The sequence below is a fragment of the Halteromyces radiatus genome (genome assembly GCF_025201355.1).
Source record: "Halteromyces radiatus strain CBS 162.75 chromosome Unknown BX664scaffold_3, whole genome shotgun sequence".
Lineage (NCBI taxonomy): Eukaryota > Fungi > Mucoromycota > Mucoromycetes > Mucorales > Cunninghamellaceae > Halteromyces > Halteromyces radiatus.
In genome coordinates this window covers 2,113,094-2,129,951 of record NW_026251689.1, presented here as the reverse complement: position 1 = coordinate 2,129,951, position 16,858 = coordinate 2,113,094, and the positions used below count along the sequence as shown (strand labels likewise).

The 16,858-nt window shown below is 33.0% G+C and overlaps 5 protein-coding genes across 5 annotated transcripts; all 5 read right to left on the bottom strand.

Annotated features, from left to right (window-relative positions):
• Positions 1–127: 127 nt before the first annotated feature.
• Positions 128–2,981, bottom strand: BX664DRAFT_329369 (fungal-specific transcription factor domain-containing protein). The gene is made up of 4 exons (XM_051544767.1): positions 2,845–2,981; positions 2,652–2,757; positions 1,594–2,553; positions 128–1,509 (listed from the first exon to the last, which is right to left on the bottom strand). Exons 1-4 carry the CDS (start codon positions 2,889–2,891, stop codon positions 223–225), a joined length of 2,400 nt encoding a protein of 799 aa, XP_051401732.1. The 5' UTR covers positions 2,892–2,981; the 3' UTR covers positions 128–222.
• Positions 2,957–5,044, bottom strand: BX664DRAFT_329366 (uncharacterized protein; the record flags this gene model as incomplete). The annotated part of the gene is made up of 12 exons (XM_051544766.1): positions 2,957–3,268; positions 3,360–3,435; positions 3,535–3,662; positions 3,725–3,817; positions 3,877–3,909; positions 3,980–4,030; positions 4,102–4,112; positions 4,165–4,219; positions 4,318–4,367; positions 4,461–4,501; positions 4,611–4,807; positions 4,919–5,044. Coding segments are annotated over 12 exons (926 nt in total), but the record flags the coding sequence as incomplete, so codon positions are not given.
• A 255-nt stretch (positions 5,045–5,299) lies between these two features.
• BX664DRAFT_329365 (uncharacterized protein) lies at positions 5,300–6,463 on the bottom strand. Its single transcript, XM_051544765.1, has one exon. The coding sequence runs from the start codon at positions 6,386–6,388 to the stop codon at positions 5,447–5,449; it is 942 nt and encodes a 313-aa protein (XP_051401730.1). The 5' UTR covers positions 6,389–6,463; the 3' UTR covers positions 5,300–5,446.
• A 239-nt stretch (positions 6,464–6,702) lies between these two features.
• On the bottom strand, positions 6,703–10,209 carry BX664DRAFT_278138 (Sec1-like protein). Its single transcript, XM_051541394.1, has 14 exons — positions 10,131–10,209; positions 9,987–10,049; positions 9,738–9,866; positions 9,419–9,574; positions 9,237–9,338; positions 8,876–9,156; positions 8,455–8,783; positions 8,270–8,366; positions 8,087–8,170; positions 7,936–8,024; positions 7,564–7,846; positions 7,322–7,498; positions 7,101–7,224; positions 6,703–7,035 (listed from the first exon to the last, which is right to left on the bottom strand). The coding sequence occupies exons 2-14, from the start codon at positions 10,015–10,017 to the stop codon at positions 6,746–6,748; spliced, it is 2,172 nt and encodes a 723-aa protein (XP_051401729.1). The 5' UTR covers positions 10,018–10,049; positions 10,131–10,209; the 3' UTR covers positions 6,703–6,745.
• Positions 10,210–10,922: 713 nt separating this feature from the next.
• BX664DRAFT_329360 (SGNH hydrolase-type esterase domain-containing protein) lies at positions 10,923–12,709 on the bottom strand. Its single transcript, XM_051544764.1, has one exon. It carries the CDS (start codon positions 12,629–12,631, stop codon positions 11,030–11,032), a length of 1,602 nt encoding a protein of 533 aa, XP_051401728.1. The 5' UTR covers positions 12,632–12,709; the 3' UTR covers positions 10,923–11,029.
• Between the last annotated feature and the right edge of the window lie 4,149 nt (positions 12,710–16,858).

Here is a 16,858-nt window from a genome sequence, read left to right as displayed (position 1 = left end):
GTACACAAAAAAAAAAAAAAAGAAAAAAAAAAAAAAAGAACACAGAAGAAGAGGAAACAAAAAAAAAAAAGTGAAAAAGAAAGAAGGCGAAAAAACGCAAGGGCCTTCAATAGACCAAATCGGAATCTGAAATGGAGAAAGGCGAAACGCCATACTAGTAATAATGAATATATTATTAAATCATAACATAAAAAAAAAAGGATGAACTAACTAATATGAGTATCAAGATTGTTGTTGATTCATTCTATTCAAATAGTAAGTCCATTCATTCACATCAAAAGAGGAGGGAACACCAAAGAAGGCAGTACCGAGAGGATCAAAAGGTCTATCATTCTCTAGAGTAGTATTAGCTTCCAGTGTTGGCTTATCGTATAATATGGATGAAGTTGAAGGCGATCTAGAACTGGTACTAAGACGATCATCTATATAGCTATCCATAATACTAGGTGTTGTACTACCTGTACCTCGATTTGAATAAGTAGATTGAAAGGATGATCCTTGATTGTTTTGTGGTTGTATAGTTGAGAATGAATCATTGGTATTGAGAACAGGCGAATTGGGCATGACAATAGATGCTGATTGTTGTTGTTGTCTTTTTCGTTGTTCTTGTTCTTGTTGTTGTTGTTGCATAGTTCGTTTGAAATTTTCATTCACCACTTCCAAATTGATATCACGTAATCCTGCTAATTCACCAAGTATATTGGAATGTCTTGCCGAAGTAATCCATGTTGTTTCCACTGTATCCATTGCATGAATAATCTTGTTGATACTAATCTTGGCCTCAAAAGCATCCATACTATCCGGAGATGATGCATCGTTGATAAAGATAATGCCTGCTGTAAACATAAAATACAGTGTGTAATTGTTAACATTCTTGAGCCGCTTTTCCTTCATCAATGACACCACAATATCCAAGATCTTATTGGCACCATATGTACATATTTCACGTGAGGGAAAAACAGATGGGGATTGGGTTTGTGTTGGTCCAGGGATAAATGGTCGATGTAGTAAAATCAATGTGGTGTAATAGAGCATATGAATTTGACATAATGCTAAAGATGGTGCTGGTGCTTCTTCTGCTATTCGAGTGTTCGGTGGTCGATATCGTGCTGATACTGGTAATTTCGACATCCAGTTGTTTAATGCTTTATCCAGTTTCGACACAAGAACATCAGGAGATGTCATTCGTTTCAATTGTTGTCTTCCTCTTACAGAATATACATCACGTAGAACACAACCTAGGATATCACATAGTTTGATCAAAGCATGAAAGTTGTCCATAATCTTGATTCCACTTTTGTCTAGATCACATTTGTCATTGTCCTGAGGGTAAGGAGCATCACAATCACGTTCATCCACCACAGGCGATCGTCCATGCATAGCACTTGATAAACGATCAATCACAAAGCAACAATAAAACACTCGTTTTCGTTCTTCTTTTTCAGTATGTGTCAAGTCCCATGAATCACAGTTACAATGTAATCCAAGATTTTGACTCATTCGGAAAGCCTAATTCAATAAAAAAAGAAAATAAGAATCACTATCAAAAAAAACAGTACTTTTTTTTTTTTTTTTTTTTTTTTTTTTTTTTACCATTCCACTGTATATCCATCCACGAATACTTTTCAAAGCGCCGTTCTGATGACTACTCATCAAAAGAAGAGATTGTACCGTAGATACCTTGAAATCATCATATTCGAAATCCAAAAGAATCCTAGCTCGTTCAAAAAAGATATCACCAGCAGTTTCCGGTTGATCAGGAGTAGTTCGTACACGTTCATCAGAGCATATCCGAGAGGCGACAGCATAAATAGCGTTCAGTAATAGGTGAGAAGGAGGATTTGTGGTATTTTCATATGCTTGCCGAAAAGAATCCTTGTGCACAATAGGCAGCAGAGTATAAAAGTGATCAAAATAGAGATCCAAGAGAATTTTTGATAGATCGGCTGGAGGTAGTTCAAATGGATCAATGATGAGTTGTTCTAATGGGTTCATTTTTGAATCACCACGATATCCTCTAGAATTGAACCGGAAGGCACCATTTCGAAAGTTTTGACTATTGCGTAACATGTAAAATCCAGATGACTTGCCATAATATCGTAGTTGTCCACTTTCATCCACAGAGAGATTGCCTAAATTATCGCTGGTTTCTACATCCTCTTCTACTTTGACAGTGGGTGAGATATCGCTTTCATGACTACTCAATTCATTATAGTCTACTTGTGATTGTTGATGAATCCGTTCTCGCGATTGTTGAGGTAGTGATGATGATGATTCTAAATATTGAGATAAACCTGCATTTTGTACTTCAGTTACTGATGATGATAATGGTGCTGTTGTTGATGTTGGAGAAACGGTATCATAGGATGAAGTGACAGCATTTGCTCTTCGTGGTCGAATCAGCTCACCATTGACGGTTTGTAGTGGAGCATTCAATTCATTCAATATCGCTTGGAACCGAGGATCATCTTCTTGAATAATACTTCCAATCAATGCTTCCAAACGATGTAGACGTCCTTCAATAGCTTCAATATATCCTTTTGGAGGTCCCCGCTATTGACATATACATACGCACAAAAAGAAAAAGTGAGTCAATCAATAAGTATCATGTTAATATTTGTTCTTGTAATTTTTTTTCTCTCTTAATTTACCTTCTTTGTAATAGCCTTATATGTACATGTAATGTTTTGTGATCTACAGATTCCACAACTAGGAAGTTGCCCATCGCACTTGGTTTTCTTGCCTCTACATTGTTCACTAGTAAAGTAATAATAGAAAAAGAATGAGATAAGAATAAAAAGATCATTTTATAGACTATCAAACTATGAATTTCCATCAACTTACCAAGCCTTGGATACACGTTGCCGTTTGTGCTGTTGCTCAGTTTCCATTTCAAGTGAAATAACAGAAAAGAAAAATAACACGGGAAAAGAGAAGTAAAGAAAGAAACTTTTCTTTTTTATTTGATTAAAAAAAAAAAAAAAAAAAAAAGGATAAATCAAGTCCGACGACAAATACGATTACTTCCATGGTTTTCCGGTTGAGACCTCCGCCCCACCTGTTTTCCACCCTCACCACTCTATCTAAATATTAAGAATATTCCACGAAATTGGTATGACCAGTTGACTAGATATAAAAGAAGAAGAAGAAAAAAAAAAGAGAGAGAGAAGAAAAAGATTGAAATAAGATGATGGGATCACAGGTTATATAAATACATGATTATTGCTTGAATTTGTTGATATCTTTACCATAGCATGTGTCTGAGCGTCTATTAAAAAAAAAAATGGGTTACCGGATAAACGTATTAGCTGAAAATGTGTATTTATGTTTCAGATATTACTTTTTGGAGTCAATTTTACCTTTTTCACCAATCAATCCAGTTTGACATATCTCACATTTCAGCGTAAAATTGGCAACATCTGTGTATTTGTGTTCCTAAGATAGAGAATAAAAAAAAAAAAAATAGAAAGTATATAAATAACAAACCACGTGATAAATGAAAAAACATTTTAGGTAAACATGTTTGACGTTTACCCTTTGTAATAACGAGGCTAGTTCCTGAGCTGCTGCAAGAAGAGGTTTACTATTAGAAATTGGAAATCGAGTTTCATCAAATTCAGAATCACAGTTTTCCATTGGTGATAAAGCCAATGCATCATAATCTAATAAAAAAAAAAGGAATCATAAGAATTGTCTTTTTTTTTTTCGATAATAATTCATTTACGAATTCCACTATAGAGGATCAATACTAGTTCATCATAAGAGCCTTCCCCAAATCGATCCATCCTACCAGTTTGTATATCCACACTAACAATTTCTACAATATAAATAAATAATGTGTTACTCGATGGCTGCGCAAATCTTTCTTTCACCTACCTATATTAAAATATTTAGAAAATATGGATAATTCTATAAAAAAAAAAAGCTTAGATCAGTAAGTAGATCCCTATTTCTGCTAATGATTCTTTTTTCTATCTACCTATTGCACCACCCCAAGATGTATCCTTCTTGATCCATTCGATATACTTGTCTATAAAAAAAAAAAAGAATGTCAATAAATGTCCAAAGATTGTGACTATTGAAAAAGACAGATTCACATACATCTAGGTTGTCTATAAAACACAATTTAGTAAAATTTATCTCTTTAGTATCATAAATACCTACCCTAATGTTACATCGGAGTAAGTTTCAGGATCGTTGGTGATAACTTCAGCAACCACTAATCATCCATTCCCAAAAAAAAAAAAAAAGAGAATAATCAACCTTTATGCGGATTTCTTTCAGGGCAAGACTCTTTTTTTTTTTTTTGTTAGTTACCTTGACGTAATTTCTGAGCAAACGTTGTATGATTCTTTTCCAGGACATATCTATTCACGCGCATGGAGATCAAAGTAGTCATGATAAGTATTGATTTTCTTTCGTATAGATACCCATTCATTCCTTTCTTCCTTTTTTCTTACCCAATAGATCGAAATAAGCAAGAGTTGTCATCATCCATTACCTAAATGAATACATATATAAATATCAGTAGAATATAAAAAAAAAAAATCGAACATGAAATATTCATATATATTTAAAACAAAAACCTAATTGGGAATTGAATGACTTACCCTTTGTACCAAATAACCATCCAATACAGCAATAGCATGAGAAGTAGAGGAACGTGATGTATTAGCAGGAGGGAGAGAAGTAGTTGGTGTTTGGGGCTCGATCAAAGTCACGGTTAAAGCATCACCATGTTTGATACCTGCTGCTTGAAGAGTAATAGACCTATCAGTAATGGGTTTTGGAGGATAGCCACCAGATACTGATTCCACATATAATAATATAAAAATAAAATAAAATAAAATAAAATAAGAAATAGTTAAACAACTAGAAAGAATTTTGTTGCTCAGGTATTCTTTTTTTTTTCACTTACATTGTACCCATTTATCTGTTGAAATCATATTTTCAATTGTTTGACATAATGTTCCGACGGATTGGTCTTGATTCACTTCATCGATGGTAATTACCCCTTGAGAATGACGTATACGTAATCGCATAATGGTAAACCAGAAAAAAAGACAAAAAAAAAAAAATTAAAGAGAAGACAAAAGAGGTGGTAGGACGAACAACAGAAGCGGTGACTGAAAATAAGGTTGATTGCCTAGATTTAGGACTTTGCTCAAAGAGGCATGGATCCGAATTTAAAAGTATATTACAAGAAAGAAAGGAAGATCTTATAGATTGATTTATTTATTGATATAAACAGATATAATAAGAGAAGTAAAGGGGGGGATCGAAAGAATAAGAAAAACTAACTAAAAGTAAAATAAATGATATATGACTAAAAATACAGAACAGAAGAGATAGAATGAATAACTAATACGATTGTGTTTATGAATCTTTCTTCTTTTATATATATATATATATACAACCAAAAAGTAACCAAGTCATTTCAAATCCTTCATCTTCTTGAGCCAGCAGCACACATCCACATAAATATCTTCCAAATCGCAGCAATCCCAGCCAGAACAGCAACAGCAATACCACCATAGAACATACCATCATGAACCACTTTTCCACAAATAGCATCACAAGGCTGAGCATTCACACCATAAGATTTAGCTGTGTCCACCGCATCACCACATTGAGTATTACACTTGTCTCCGATCACCTTGGCAGCAATCATCAGTGCAATCCCAGCTGCCAAGAACGCCAAAGAGATAAGGAAACAAAAGCACGAACAACATGTCATAGCCGGATTGTAGCAGCAACAATTACATCCACCTCGTCGATCGTCGTCATGTCGATATTGTTTAGGTCGATAAGATTCAGCTTCATCTTCTGGTGCCATCATTGGTCCTGGTGTCATATATTTCTTATTCTTGTTATTGTTTGACTGAATAGGCCTTTTGTATCCTTCTTGATCTTCAGGTTGAATGGAATATTGTTTTTGTTCTGAAGGTTGAACCATAGGCGTATGAGAATCAGGTTCATCTCGATAATCCGCATAATAGTCTTCCTGTCGTGCCATCGTATGTTGATTATTGTACATATGTTCACCTTGTGCTGCCGTTTGATATTCACCCATATTTACTACGTGAGGATCATTGGTCATCGGTACTGAATGATAATTGTCGTAACTAGGTTGGTGACCTACTCCAGCAATACTTTGCCTATCTACAAGCGGTATCGAAGTGGATGTATGATGTTGACCATCGATAGGATAACCATGTTGTTGAAGAGGTGGTGTATATGTGTGTTGAGGTGGTGGAATATAAGTGTTGTTAGTTGTTTGAGGAACTGGTGGTGGAGAACCATAACCAGTATGATGTTCAGATGTTAAGGGAGGTGGAGGAGGATATTGATTGGCATAAGGATCTGGGTGAGGATCAGTTTGATACATTGTTATACTAGTAAAATGAGAAAAAATAAAGAAAAGAAAGAGTAAAAAAAGGAAGAAGAAGAAGAAGAAAAAAAAAAAAAAAAAAAAAAAGGAAAAAGATCTAAAATATATCTTTTTCTAAAAATAAATTTTGAACAAATCAAAAAAGGGGGACGGCAGAAACCAACAAAAAAAAAAACAATAAAGGCTAATGCCAAGTCGAAAAGGCTGGGTGTGAATCGACTTGAGAACTAAAAAAAAAAAAAAGGTCAGGCTTTTAAGAAATCATCATCAAAATTAAAAAATATATAAAAAACGTATACATGTTTATTGATAATAATAATAATTATTATTATTATAATAACAAAACATATCTATCTAACCAAAAAGTTTTTTGAGTCCTTTCTTCTTCTTTTTGTCCCCTTCAGATTTATCCAAAGATGGGCTGATGTTTGTTGTACTACTACTTTTGGTGGTTTGACTTCCGAGACTGATTTGTGATGTTGATAAACTAAGTTGAGGCATGTGGCTTTTCAAAGAGGATGGTATTGATGTTAGAGATGGTGGTGCTGTATAAGGTGGAATCACAGATTTAATTCGTGGTACAGGCATTCGAAGTTGACTAAGATTTTCTACATATTTTGCTGGTCGTAAGATTTCAGTGGTTCCTAGAAATATATATAAACTTTAGTCAAATTCTTCTTTATCCAAATGAATAATAAAATATACTTACCAACAAATATATCACGATGATATGCTTCACTTGATTCATAAGCTGCTCGAATTTCAGAATAAGTCATACCACCAATCACAAAGACGATCAATTTGGGTCCTTGAGATGTACGTTGTCCAGAAGCCTAAATAAGGTAAAGTAGGATAAGTCTATTTTTTTTTTTCTTTCTTTTTCATTTCTTTGTTCAATGTCCGATTTGACTCTAACTTTTTATTTTTTACCCCATTAGATTTGTTCTTCCATGTAGGTTTGGTAGTTCTTAAAGATACACCACTTGTGAGATGAGTTCCTGCTTGAACTTGTCCAAGAGATGAACCGCCAGTAGTGTCCACTTTATCCATATCTGATTCCCGAGTAAAAGCAAATTGTTGGTGATCCAGTTGATGTGAGAAAAATGACTGAAAAATATTAAAAATAATGTTTAGTCAAATGTCAAAATCTTTTTCTTCTTCATTTAACTTACATCCATGGATTTCTTCAGTGCGGGTACGTAGCGGGAGAGTTCATATGGTTGATCATCATCCCTGTTCTGTCTTCGGCGTGTTAATCGTTTGCGTAATGATTTCTCTCCAGGCGCACGGCGATTCTTGGTGACTTGTACCCCCATAAGTGATAAATTACCAACTGCTTCACGATGTTCCTGGGAAAGATGTGAATGTTCCAATAGTTTGCGTTTGTCGTCTTCCAAGATGCCACCCTCCTTGGAAATGATATATAGCATCAATAGGCGCGTCTTGTCTGTAGCACTGTATCAAGAAGAAATGAACAAATTAAATAATCCAAGACCATCGTTTTTTTTCTTTTTTTTTTCATTGATGAATGAGTAAATCATTACCTGATATAAGGGTCATCTAATAAAGGTACCATATCCAATACAATAGTTTTTGGTACTTCGCCGTCTGGAGTTTCTCCGGTAGCAATATTCTATAGATTTAAAAAGGAATATTTGAATGAATAATTTTCATTTTCTTTTTTTTCTCTTTTACCTGTTCAAGATTTCCGACAGAGTTTAGCTTTTGTTTTTCAAAACAGGACATCAACTCTTGAGCAATACTTAAATGAGTAGAATACTATGAATCAATATACCAATTAAAAAAAAAAAAAAAAGAAAAGAAAGGAAGATGAGGATGTTTGGTTTTCAAAAAAAAAAAAAAAAAGATTTGATTTACTTTGGCTTTCATTTCTTGAAATTGAGGTAACTTGGTCAGCATATCCTTCATATCCTTCAAACTTTTTGCAGAATCCGTAGGAGGAGTATTTGAATCACTACAAAAAAAAAAAAAAAAAAAAAAAAAAATAGATAGATAGAAACAAATATTAGTTAGATGCGGATGTAATTTCTACACTGACTTGCCTGTTTCCTGCAGCTTGTTTATTATCGGCTAAGAACTTGTTGAAGTTTTCAATCAAACGATCTGTACACTCAGCTATATGTAAATGTCGAATACTTTTGTATACATCATCTTCTTCGTCCAAGATCACATCTTTTGTTCCCATAGATCCATCTGATTGTGTATACTCATAAGAATAGACAATACCAGTTCCATTTTCAGTTGGCTTCACAGGTAGTAAATCGTTGATCATGGCTTGATAAGTGAATTCGTGTAATATAGGTGCATATTCATCCAAAGTTCTATCCACAATAAGAATAGTTGCTCGTGGTTGAGGTGGTTGTCGTTGTGGCTAAAAAAAAAAAAAAAAAAAAAAAAAAAAAAATTATAAAATAGAATAATAATAATTACAATAATAATGATAACAAAAAAAAACCAACTTACTGGAAAGTTTGGATTCAATCGACAAAAATGATCCAGTTCCTTTTGAAGCGACAAGGCAAGAGATTTGGTTGCTCCTTCATAAGGTAAAAGAGGAGTCTTACCATCATTTTCTGGTGGGACTTGATATCGAATGATAGGATCTTCACCCAATGTAACGCATAATGATAATAATTGTTTTGCTGAGTGTCGCAAGGAAGCTTCTGGGTAAGCACGGTCATCAGTTCCAAATACTGAGAAAAAACTAGATACTGGATCTACTGTGTAGACTGCAGATTCTACCACTAAATATATAAATATATGTAAGTTGAAAATCAAATATACTATTTAATCATTGATAATAATGATGAATAAAATAGTTTACCTTTATAGTCCACATACATTTCCTTCAATCCATGAACATATTCTGCTGCACCAGTACTTTTCAATCGTTTGTTAAGATCAGAGAACAAATCATCATCTAGTCCTAAATATCGAAAATAAAAAAAAAAAATCAATAAATCAAAGTAAGATATAATCCATATTTTTTCTTCTTCTTCTTCTTACCGCTTGTAAAATAAATATGAGCAGCATTGTATAAAGGTTCCTTATGAGCAGAGAAATCGTCCACAAGTCGTAAAATGGATTCTCGGCATGGTGTTAAGAAATAAATAGCTGCCAAACTTGGATAAGGTTGTCGTACTTTTTCAATATTTTCCACCACTAAATTAAAATTATCAAATATTACCATATAAGAATGATGAATGAGATATTCTCCCCACCCTCCTTTGTCAAAAAAAAAAAAAATACCTACACGTTACCTTTAAATAAATAGATAAAAAAAAGCATTAGTAAAAGAAAAGAGAAAAATGAATTTATGTTTAACAACTTACATTTTCTTCCAGAATATCATACATTTTGCAAGAAGCATTCAATATTTCATAACTTTTTGAATCGACTACCACGATTTTCCATTTTCCAGGTGGTTGGATAGCTTTAATAGCATCCATAATACCTATAACAAGTAAAATACAAACAGATGAGCGTGATATACTTTCTGAGTAAACCTTATATTTGTAAAACACATTGAATGGAATAATAAAGAAAAATAAAATAAAATAAAAATATGCCTTACGTTTACGTGTTATTTCTATTAAACCAGGCATAATGAAAGAACACCTGTACTTGCCAAAGTTATCTAAAATGAAGAAAGATGAGTTAAATTAATGACCTTTGAACGACATGATAAGAAAGATTGAATAGTTCAAATTATAATTACCTATAACAAAAGATATCTAATGAAATGAATATATAAAAAGATGACTTTTTTTTTTGGTAATTGAAGGAAAAAGAAAAAGAGATAGAAAAGAAAGGAGAATGAGAGGACCTATTAGGGAACAAGAAAATTGAAGGACAGTCAATTTTTGAGTTGAGCTCCGTCTTGCATTTTAGACAACAACACATACCATTGAGACAAATTATATGTAACAATAATTCATCACCAAATTGAAAAATGAATCAATTTTTTATTTATTTTGATATGATTTATATTATTCTTATTTTTTTTTTTTGTTCTATACTAGGACGGAAGAGAGAGAATGGTTGAGGAGAATAATTTAAGAAAAAGAAAAGGTCTACGGAGATGATGGTTGATTTGTTCGTTGATCTTCCAAAGACTTGATTCTTTCTTCCAATTGTTTGATTACACCTTCTGCTTCGTCACGATATTCATCATATTCCAAGTGTTGCCATAAAAGTTTCCAAGCTAACGTTGTAGAAGAAGCAAGGACAGTACATTTCACTAATGGTGTACCATATTTGTAAAAAAAAGAACCATTGTCTGCTGTAGTTGTATATAACCGTTGTTGCCGTAAGCGAGGTATGATTGTTCGCGATCTTTGAATAAACTGTAACATGTTATCTAAAAAAAAAAAAAAAAAAAAAAAAAAAGTAGAGAAAGGGAAGGAAGAAAAAAAAACAAGTCAGGGAAAAACAAAAATCTTTCGACCTGCTGGGTTCAAAAACATCAAAAAGGTTTGGGTTAAACCATCCACAATACTTTATTAAATCGTGATGATCATCTTTATTAAAAAAATACAAAAATCAATCTATTTCTAATGTATAAAAAAAAAACCAATTCACTAAGCTATGTAAATAAAAAAAAAATCTAATATATTTCTATTCTATATTTGATTGGCCACCATGAGATAAACGAGGCAAAGAAGTGACATTTACAGGTAGAGGACCAAAAGCCAACGCAGCAATATTAGAGGTAGTCATCAAGTTGCACTGTGGGTTTTGTCCATAGCCGTACCATACCACATACTGTTTCCCTTGGGCTGCATGTTTTAACATATTTTGATATCCAGCTTCAGTCAAATACAAATCGACATTGTGATCCTTGGTGATACGTACCGAATAAATAAAACCATCCAAAGGGTTATTTGGTTGTTGGGTATCATGAAGTGTAAATCCATTGATAGGAATTAAATCCAATTCATCATCATCATCCTCTTCGTTGTCATTAGTTGTTACTTTTGTTAATGATGTTGTCCTCCTCCATTTAGGCCGTTTGCTACCATTAAAATAAAATCCAATTCGTAGAGTGTGTATCCAATTCCGTCCATTATTGTAAGGTGTATGATTCATCGTCACTCTGTTTCCATAGATAATTGTCGATTCATAATCATCTTTTTCTACTTCTTGTCGTTGTATCAATGAGATAGCTGCATTTGCCATACGATATCCAATTTTTCTTGATGCATTTGCTGACAAGTGAACAAAATCATCCAGTTCCGTGTCTATTGTTGATACTAAGGATGTCAATAATGTATTGTTTTTCCGCTGTTCTTGTTGTTGAAAGACATCTATTTGTGCTTGTCGTACCAAACTCCAACCTTGATCCAATTTGTTCTTTGTATCAAGTGATGATGCTATATAAGCAGTATGTCCAATTTGTGCATAGATAAATAATGTATCTTTGGGTAGATCATGTTGTAATTGTTGAAGCCAGAGCGTAAAATGATCATAGTATTGTTGAGCAGAAGTCCAATTCACAGCATCCGATTCCCCTTGATACCATAATATACCTTTTGGTTGACCACCTGCTACCAAATTTATTTTATCTATCATCGCACCATAAAGGGTTGTTTGACTAGTATTGTTGTCATCATCTTGTTGTTGTTTCATCCATTTCTGAATATCAACGCCACCATGTGCACAAGGAACCAAACCTACAGGTATATGAAGTTGATGTTGATATTGTTCAGCGAAAAAAGGAGCAAGAGATGCACCACGAGAAAAGACCAAATTAGGATCAGAAACGGTAGGATCAGAGTACATATGATGAACTTGACGAGGACTAGAAGCTATTTGGTGTACAGGTTGATTGTTATAAACGAGACCCCAAGATTCATTGGATTGAAATACATGACATGGAACTTGCTTGTCGTAGTTATTAAAGAACCCAAAACCGCGCATATTGCTTTGACCTGCTAGGATCCAAATATCACCCACCATTACTTGAGAAGCGTTACCTACTTGATATGGTCCACCTACACCCAGTTCTAATAATGGTTGTCCATTATTCAAATCTACAAGTGCTGTATTAGTTTTTCTAGATCGTTGTAATACTTGATAACTTTTTACATTGCGATAAATATATTGTTCATTGTTATTAGAGTTAGTTGCATTGTCTTCAGTAGTCATAAGAAGGAAGAGGGGAAGAATAAGGGAAAGAAAGAAAAAGAAATTCAAAAAATTGGCGGAGCCCAATATCATACAAATAATATGATAAAATAACTAGTAAAAAAAAAAATAATTTATTTTAAAATAGATGATGAGGGTTAAAAAAAAAAAAAAAAAAAAAAGTACTATAGAAATGAATGATGGCAATAATAGGAAGAAAAAAAACAGAGAGAGAGAGGGGGAGGGAGAGAATCGTAGAGGATTAACTAAGATGATTCCATATGATGATCCAACTCTTGCCACATTCCACGTCATAGTAAAAACGCCAAATGGAGTCCAACCATTTTCATGCACATTTGAGATATTCTCCTATTCCACTTGTCATACCTTGCACATTTGCTTGCATAAGAAGGTAACAGTCAAATCAACAATGTATTTGTAAGAGTTGAGAATATTATACTGTTTTTTTTTTTCATAAGAATCGACAGAGAGGAATAAATAATTTGGGTAATTGAATAATATGATTTGCGGGTGAAAAAAGTGTGATTTGCGTTGTTATGATTATGCCAAAAAGAGAATATACAAAAAAAGAATAGAAAGAGAAATAAGGTAAGTAAGTAGTCGCTTTTTTTTTTTTTGAACTTATCATAATATGATTTGTACGATAGATGATCAAATGATATATATATATATATGAATGTTAAATAAGAAAAGGATAAAGAAAAAGACAAAGAAATAAAATAAAAAAGATCGAGGAAGAATATTTTATAGAAAATGATAAAGTTTTTGCTGAGGATGCTAAGAATAAAAAGGGGTGGTTAATTCTTTCTTTCCTTTTTTTTTTATCAGTCATCGGATAATGATGATTGTTTTTTTATTGATGATAGAAAAAAGAAACAATGAAAAAAAGGAGCTTACTTTTTCTAAGATAGTGTGATTCTTTTTCATAGGGATACTAAGAATAGAAAGAGATATAAATTATTATTTTTTTTATCAGTCATCGGGTAATGATTGTTTTGCATTGATTATAGAAAAAAGAGTGATGACAAACAATGCAAGAAAAAAAAGAACAGGTTTTGCTGTTGAGAACAATCAAATTATTGATTTAGCTATGATCATTAAGAAGACTATAATAAAGAAGAAAGCTTCTATTGATATCATTCATCATCCATCATCCATCATCCATCATCTATTATCCATAATATGAAAAAAAGGATCACCACAAATATATTCAAACCCCCAATGCAAACAAGTCTCTAATCACAACGCAGAAAAATAAAAAAAATGAACGCACTTCACATGGAAAAACCAGTAAACTTAAAGCTGATGCACTTTCTCTTGTTATCTATTTCTCTTTACTCACCTCATCCGTGCTTCCTTGTTTTTTTTTTTTTTTTGATTGTTGTTTGGCTGAAGAAAAGAACCTGTAGATCTTTTTTTTTTTTTTACTGAAATAAAGATAGCATAAACTTTTACTTAGTTTTGCAGGAATTCCAACTGGACGGTGGTGCAAACATAAAAAGAAGACAGCGTAAATTCATTTTTTATGTTGCGCAAATTTTATTTGGATCAACGCAAATTGGTAGGAAAAACCCAGTAATTGAGTTCTCATATCAACATGGATAAAAAAAAAAAAATGAAAAATGAAGAAAAAAAAGGTCAAAGAGATACCTGACAAAAGAAAAAAAAGGAACAAGTTTGAACTCAGGTCCCTAACCACCATGAATCTTTAACCATTTTTAGAAGAAGTAGAAAAAAAAGTGGCAAACCAAATTTTTCCTTTAATTCCATCGGATTAAAGAATCCGTTTTTTGTTCGGAGACGCGGAAAACCTTCTATTTTTATGAAGCCAAGAAACAACAATGAGGATCGTCATCGTAAAGTACCCCCACCATCATCAAACATCAAACCAGTCTACACTATAATCCATATAACACATTTAAAATAAACAGCATAACACATTATTTGCTTTTTTTTTTTTAATTCCAATTGATAAAGTAATAAAGAAAAAAAAATCGAAAGAGATATGATACTATGATAAACTACAAGTGTAAAAAAAAAAAAAAAGATAAACTAAACTAATAAGAGAGTAAATGTGATACAATAACATTAAAAAAAAAAGAAGGTAACCGATCCGATATCCCCCTTAGTATATACCTAATCTATAAAATTAAAGGGGCATCATATAGTTTAAAGATGATTTTAAGCACAAAGAGCCATCATCACACCGGATACAACCAATAAAGCAGCGGACATGGGAGTACCATTGGACAAAACACCAGCATTGGCAGTAGTAGTGGCAGAAGCACTGGCAGAAGAACCAGAAGCTGAAGAAGAACCACTGATGGCAGCAGAACTAGATGCAGAAGATGACACAGCGGATGAGAGAGAAGAAACAGCAGAGGATACTGGAGAAGAGGAGATAGCAGTTGAAGCACCAGAAGCAGAGGCACCAGAAGAAACAGAAGCACCAGAGGAAGCAGAAGCACCAGAAGAAGCAGATGCACCAGAGGAAGCAGAAGCAGCAGATGTAGGAACACCAGTAGCTGATGCAGAGTTTGCTCCAGTAGCACTGGCAGCACCAGAAGAATTGTCACCAGTTGCTGGAGCACCTTGTTGACCGGGCCAACTGGCTTGAATACAGTTGGAATAGCAAGAAGTATCGTTTCCACATTGGTTGATACAGCTATTAGTACCAGTTACTATAGAAAAAAAAAAGAATTAAATACAACATTTATTTATTCATTTGACATGGTTCAATCAATACATGATCAAGGAACATGACTTACCACAATCTCGAATACAACTAGTATCTTGAGCATCACATTGACAACCTTGAATATTCACTTCTTGAGCCAAAACAGTGGTGGCTGTCAAACCAAGAGTAAAGAGTAAAGCAGTGTTGAATTTCATATTATTATTTATTTTAAAACAGAAAAAGGGTAGCTGAGAAAAATAAGAAAAGGGAAAAAAAAAAAAAGAAAAAGAAAGAAATCAAACTACCTGAATTTATACCTTTTGAGTTCCAAATTGACGAAATTACATACACTAGCGTGTTTTTTTTTTTTTTATTCTGATGATGAACGTTAAGAAATGAACGAAGATCGATGATCATGTGGTTTTCTTTTTATTATTATATTAGGTTCATTATGATTCTATCTTAATCTATAAAAACAATTATGACAACAATAATAACTAAAAAAAAAAAAGAATGCAAGCCAAGACCTTTTTCTTTAGAAACAGTTTTCATTCATACTCTCAGTTACATCTGACAACATGCTAAAATCAAAAAGTATCATGTTCAATCCTATTCTAACAAACTTATTTGTTGTTTTTATTGACGCAATGGTAACACAAACTAACCAACTTGCAATAGCAGTAGTGAATAGTCCTTTCTTTTTTTATCGAAACCTCAATGAACCTTATTCGCTGGAAGCAATTGAAAAAGTGATTCCTTCCATTCTTCCTTTTTTTTTTCTGTGGAACAATGCTGCAAAAAAAAAAAAAAAAAAAAAAGGATTCATGTTATCTATTCAATAATATTTCATGCTCCAACCCACCTGGATGGTATCATTCAATCGGCGGTAATATGTTCTAGTTTGATCTGATTGTCTTAGTAACCATTTTCTTTGTTTTGGCCGGTTTTGGATTGGCTGACTTCCAACTTTGATTTAAGATGCTTCTTTTTTCTTCTTGGGTACTTTACCTACTTCTTGAATCATCTCCATTTGGTACATTGGTCAAACGGCAAAGATGATCCAACTGAAAAAAAAAAAAAAGATCGGATATTTAAGGTTTGTATTTATTTTTTTAAAAAAATTTCACTTCTTCTTTCTAAAACGAAGTACACATAAAAAAAGGTATACAGTTCTAGAACAACTCCTAAATATTACTACAATCTGATAGATGATGGGTATCATTAGTCCACATTAATTGAGAAATCACCATAATATCTCGTCTATCATCAAAGATAAAGAAGAATTGACTAGTTCTCAGTTTATTTATTTATAACATAACAATAGAGACGGTAACGAATACAATAAAATACAAAAAGGAGGAGGAATCTTTATGTAATTTTATCTACTGAACAATTTGATATATCTTATGACTAGATGATGATGATCATCATCATCAATAAAGTGTTTTTTTTTTTGTTTATTTGTGTACAATCAGATCACACTAGTAATAAAAGGTATTAAGCAAGGATGTAATGCCTTTGTAAGTCAGGTATAGGATCAATCAATGTTCACTGTACGGGGCTTGAAATCCGCGATAGAGTATAAAGTTTTGGAACCTGACCGAGAAGGAAAAAAAAATCCA

What these genes read in the sequence shown, in the direction of transcription:
- BX664DRAFT_329369 (XM_051544767.1), bottom strand. Translation starts at nt 2,891, where the DNA reads ATGGAAACTGAGCAACAGCACAAACGGCAACGTGTATCCAAGGCTTG. An exon ending in CAACGTGTATCCAAGGCTTG is followed by an intron (nt 2,758 to 2,844) that starts GTAAGTTGATGG and finishes TTACTTTACTAG; the next exon opens with TGAACAATGTAGAGGCAAGA. An exon ending in ATAAGGCTATTACAAAGAAG is followed by an intron (nt 2,554 to 2,651) that starts GTAAATTAAGAG and finishes ATATGTCAATAG; the next exon opens with CGGGGACCTCCAAAAGGATA.
- BX664DRAFT_329365 (XM_051544765.1), bottom strand. Translation starts at nt 6,388, where the DNA reads ATGTATCAAACTGATCCTCACCCAGATCCTTATGCCAATCAATATCCT.
- BX664DRAFT_278138 (XM_051541394.1), bottom strand. Translation starts at nt 10,017, where the DNA reads ATGCCTGGTTTAATAGAAATAACACGTAAAC. An exon ending in TCATATTTATTTTACAAGCG is followed by an intron (nt 9,339 to 9,418) that starts GTAAGAAGAAGA and finishes TTCGATATTTAG; the next exon opens with GACTAGATGATGATTTGTTC. An exon ending in CTGTCGGAAATCTTGAACAG is followed by an intron (nt 8,025 to 8,086) that starts GTAAAAGAGAAA and finishes TTAAATCTATAG; the next exon opens with AATATTGCTACCGGAGAAAC.
- BX664DRAFT_329360 (XM_051544764.1), bottom strand. Translation starts at nt 12,631, where the DNA reads ATGATATTGGGCTCCGCCAATTTTTTGAATTTCTTTTTCTTTCTTTCC.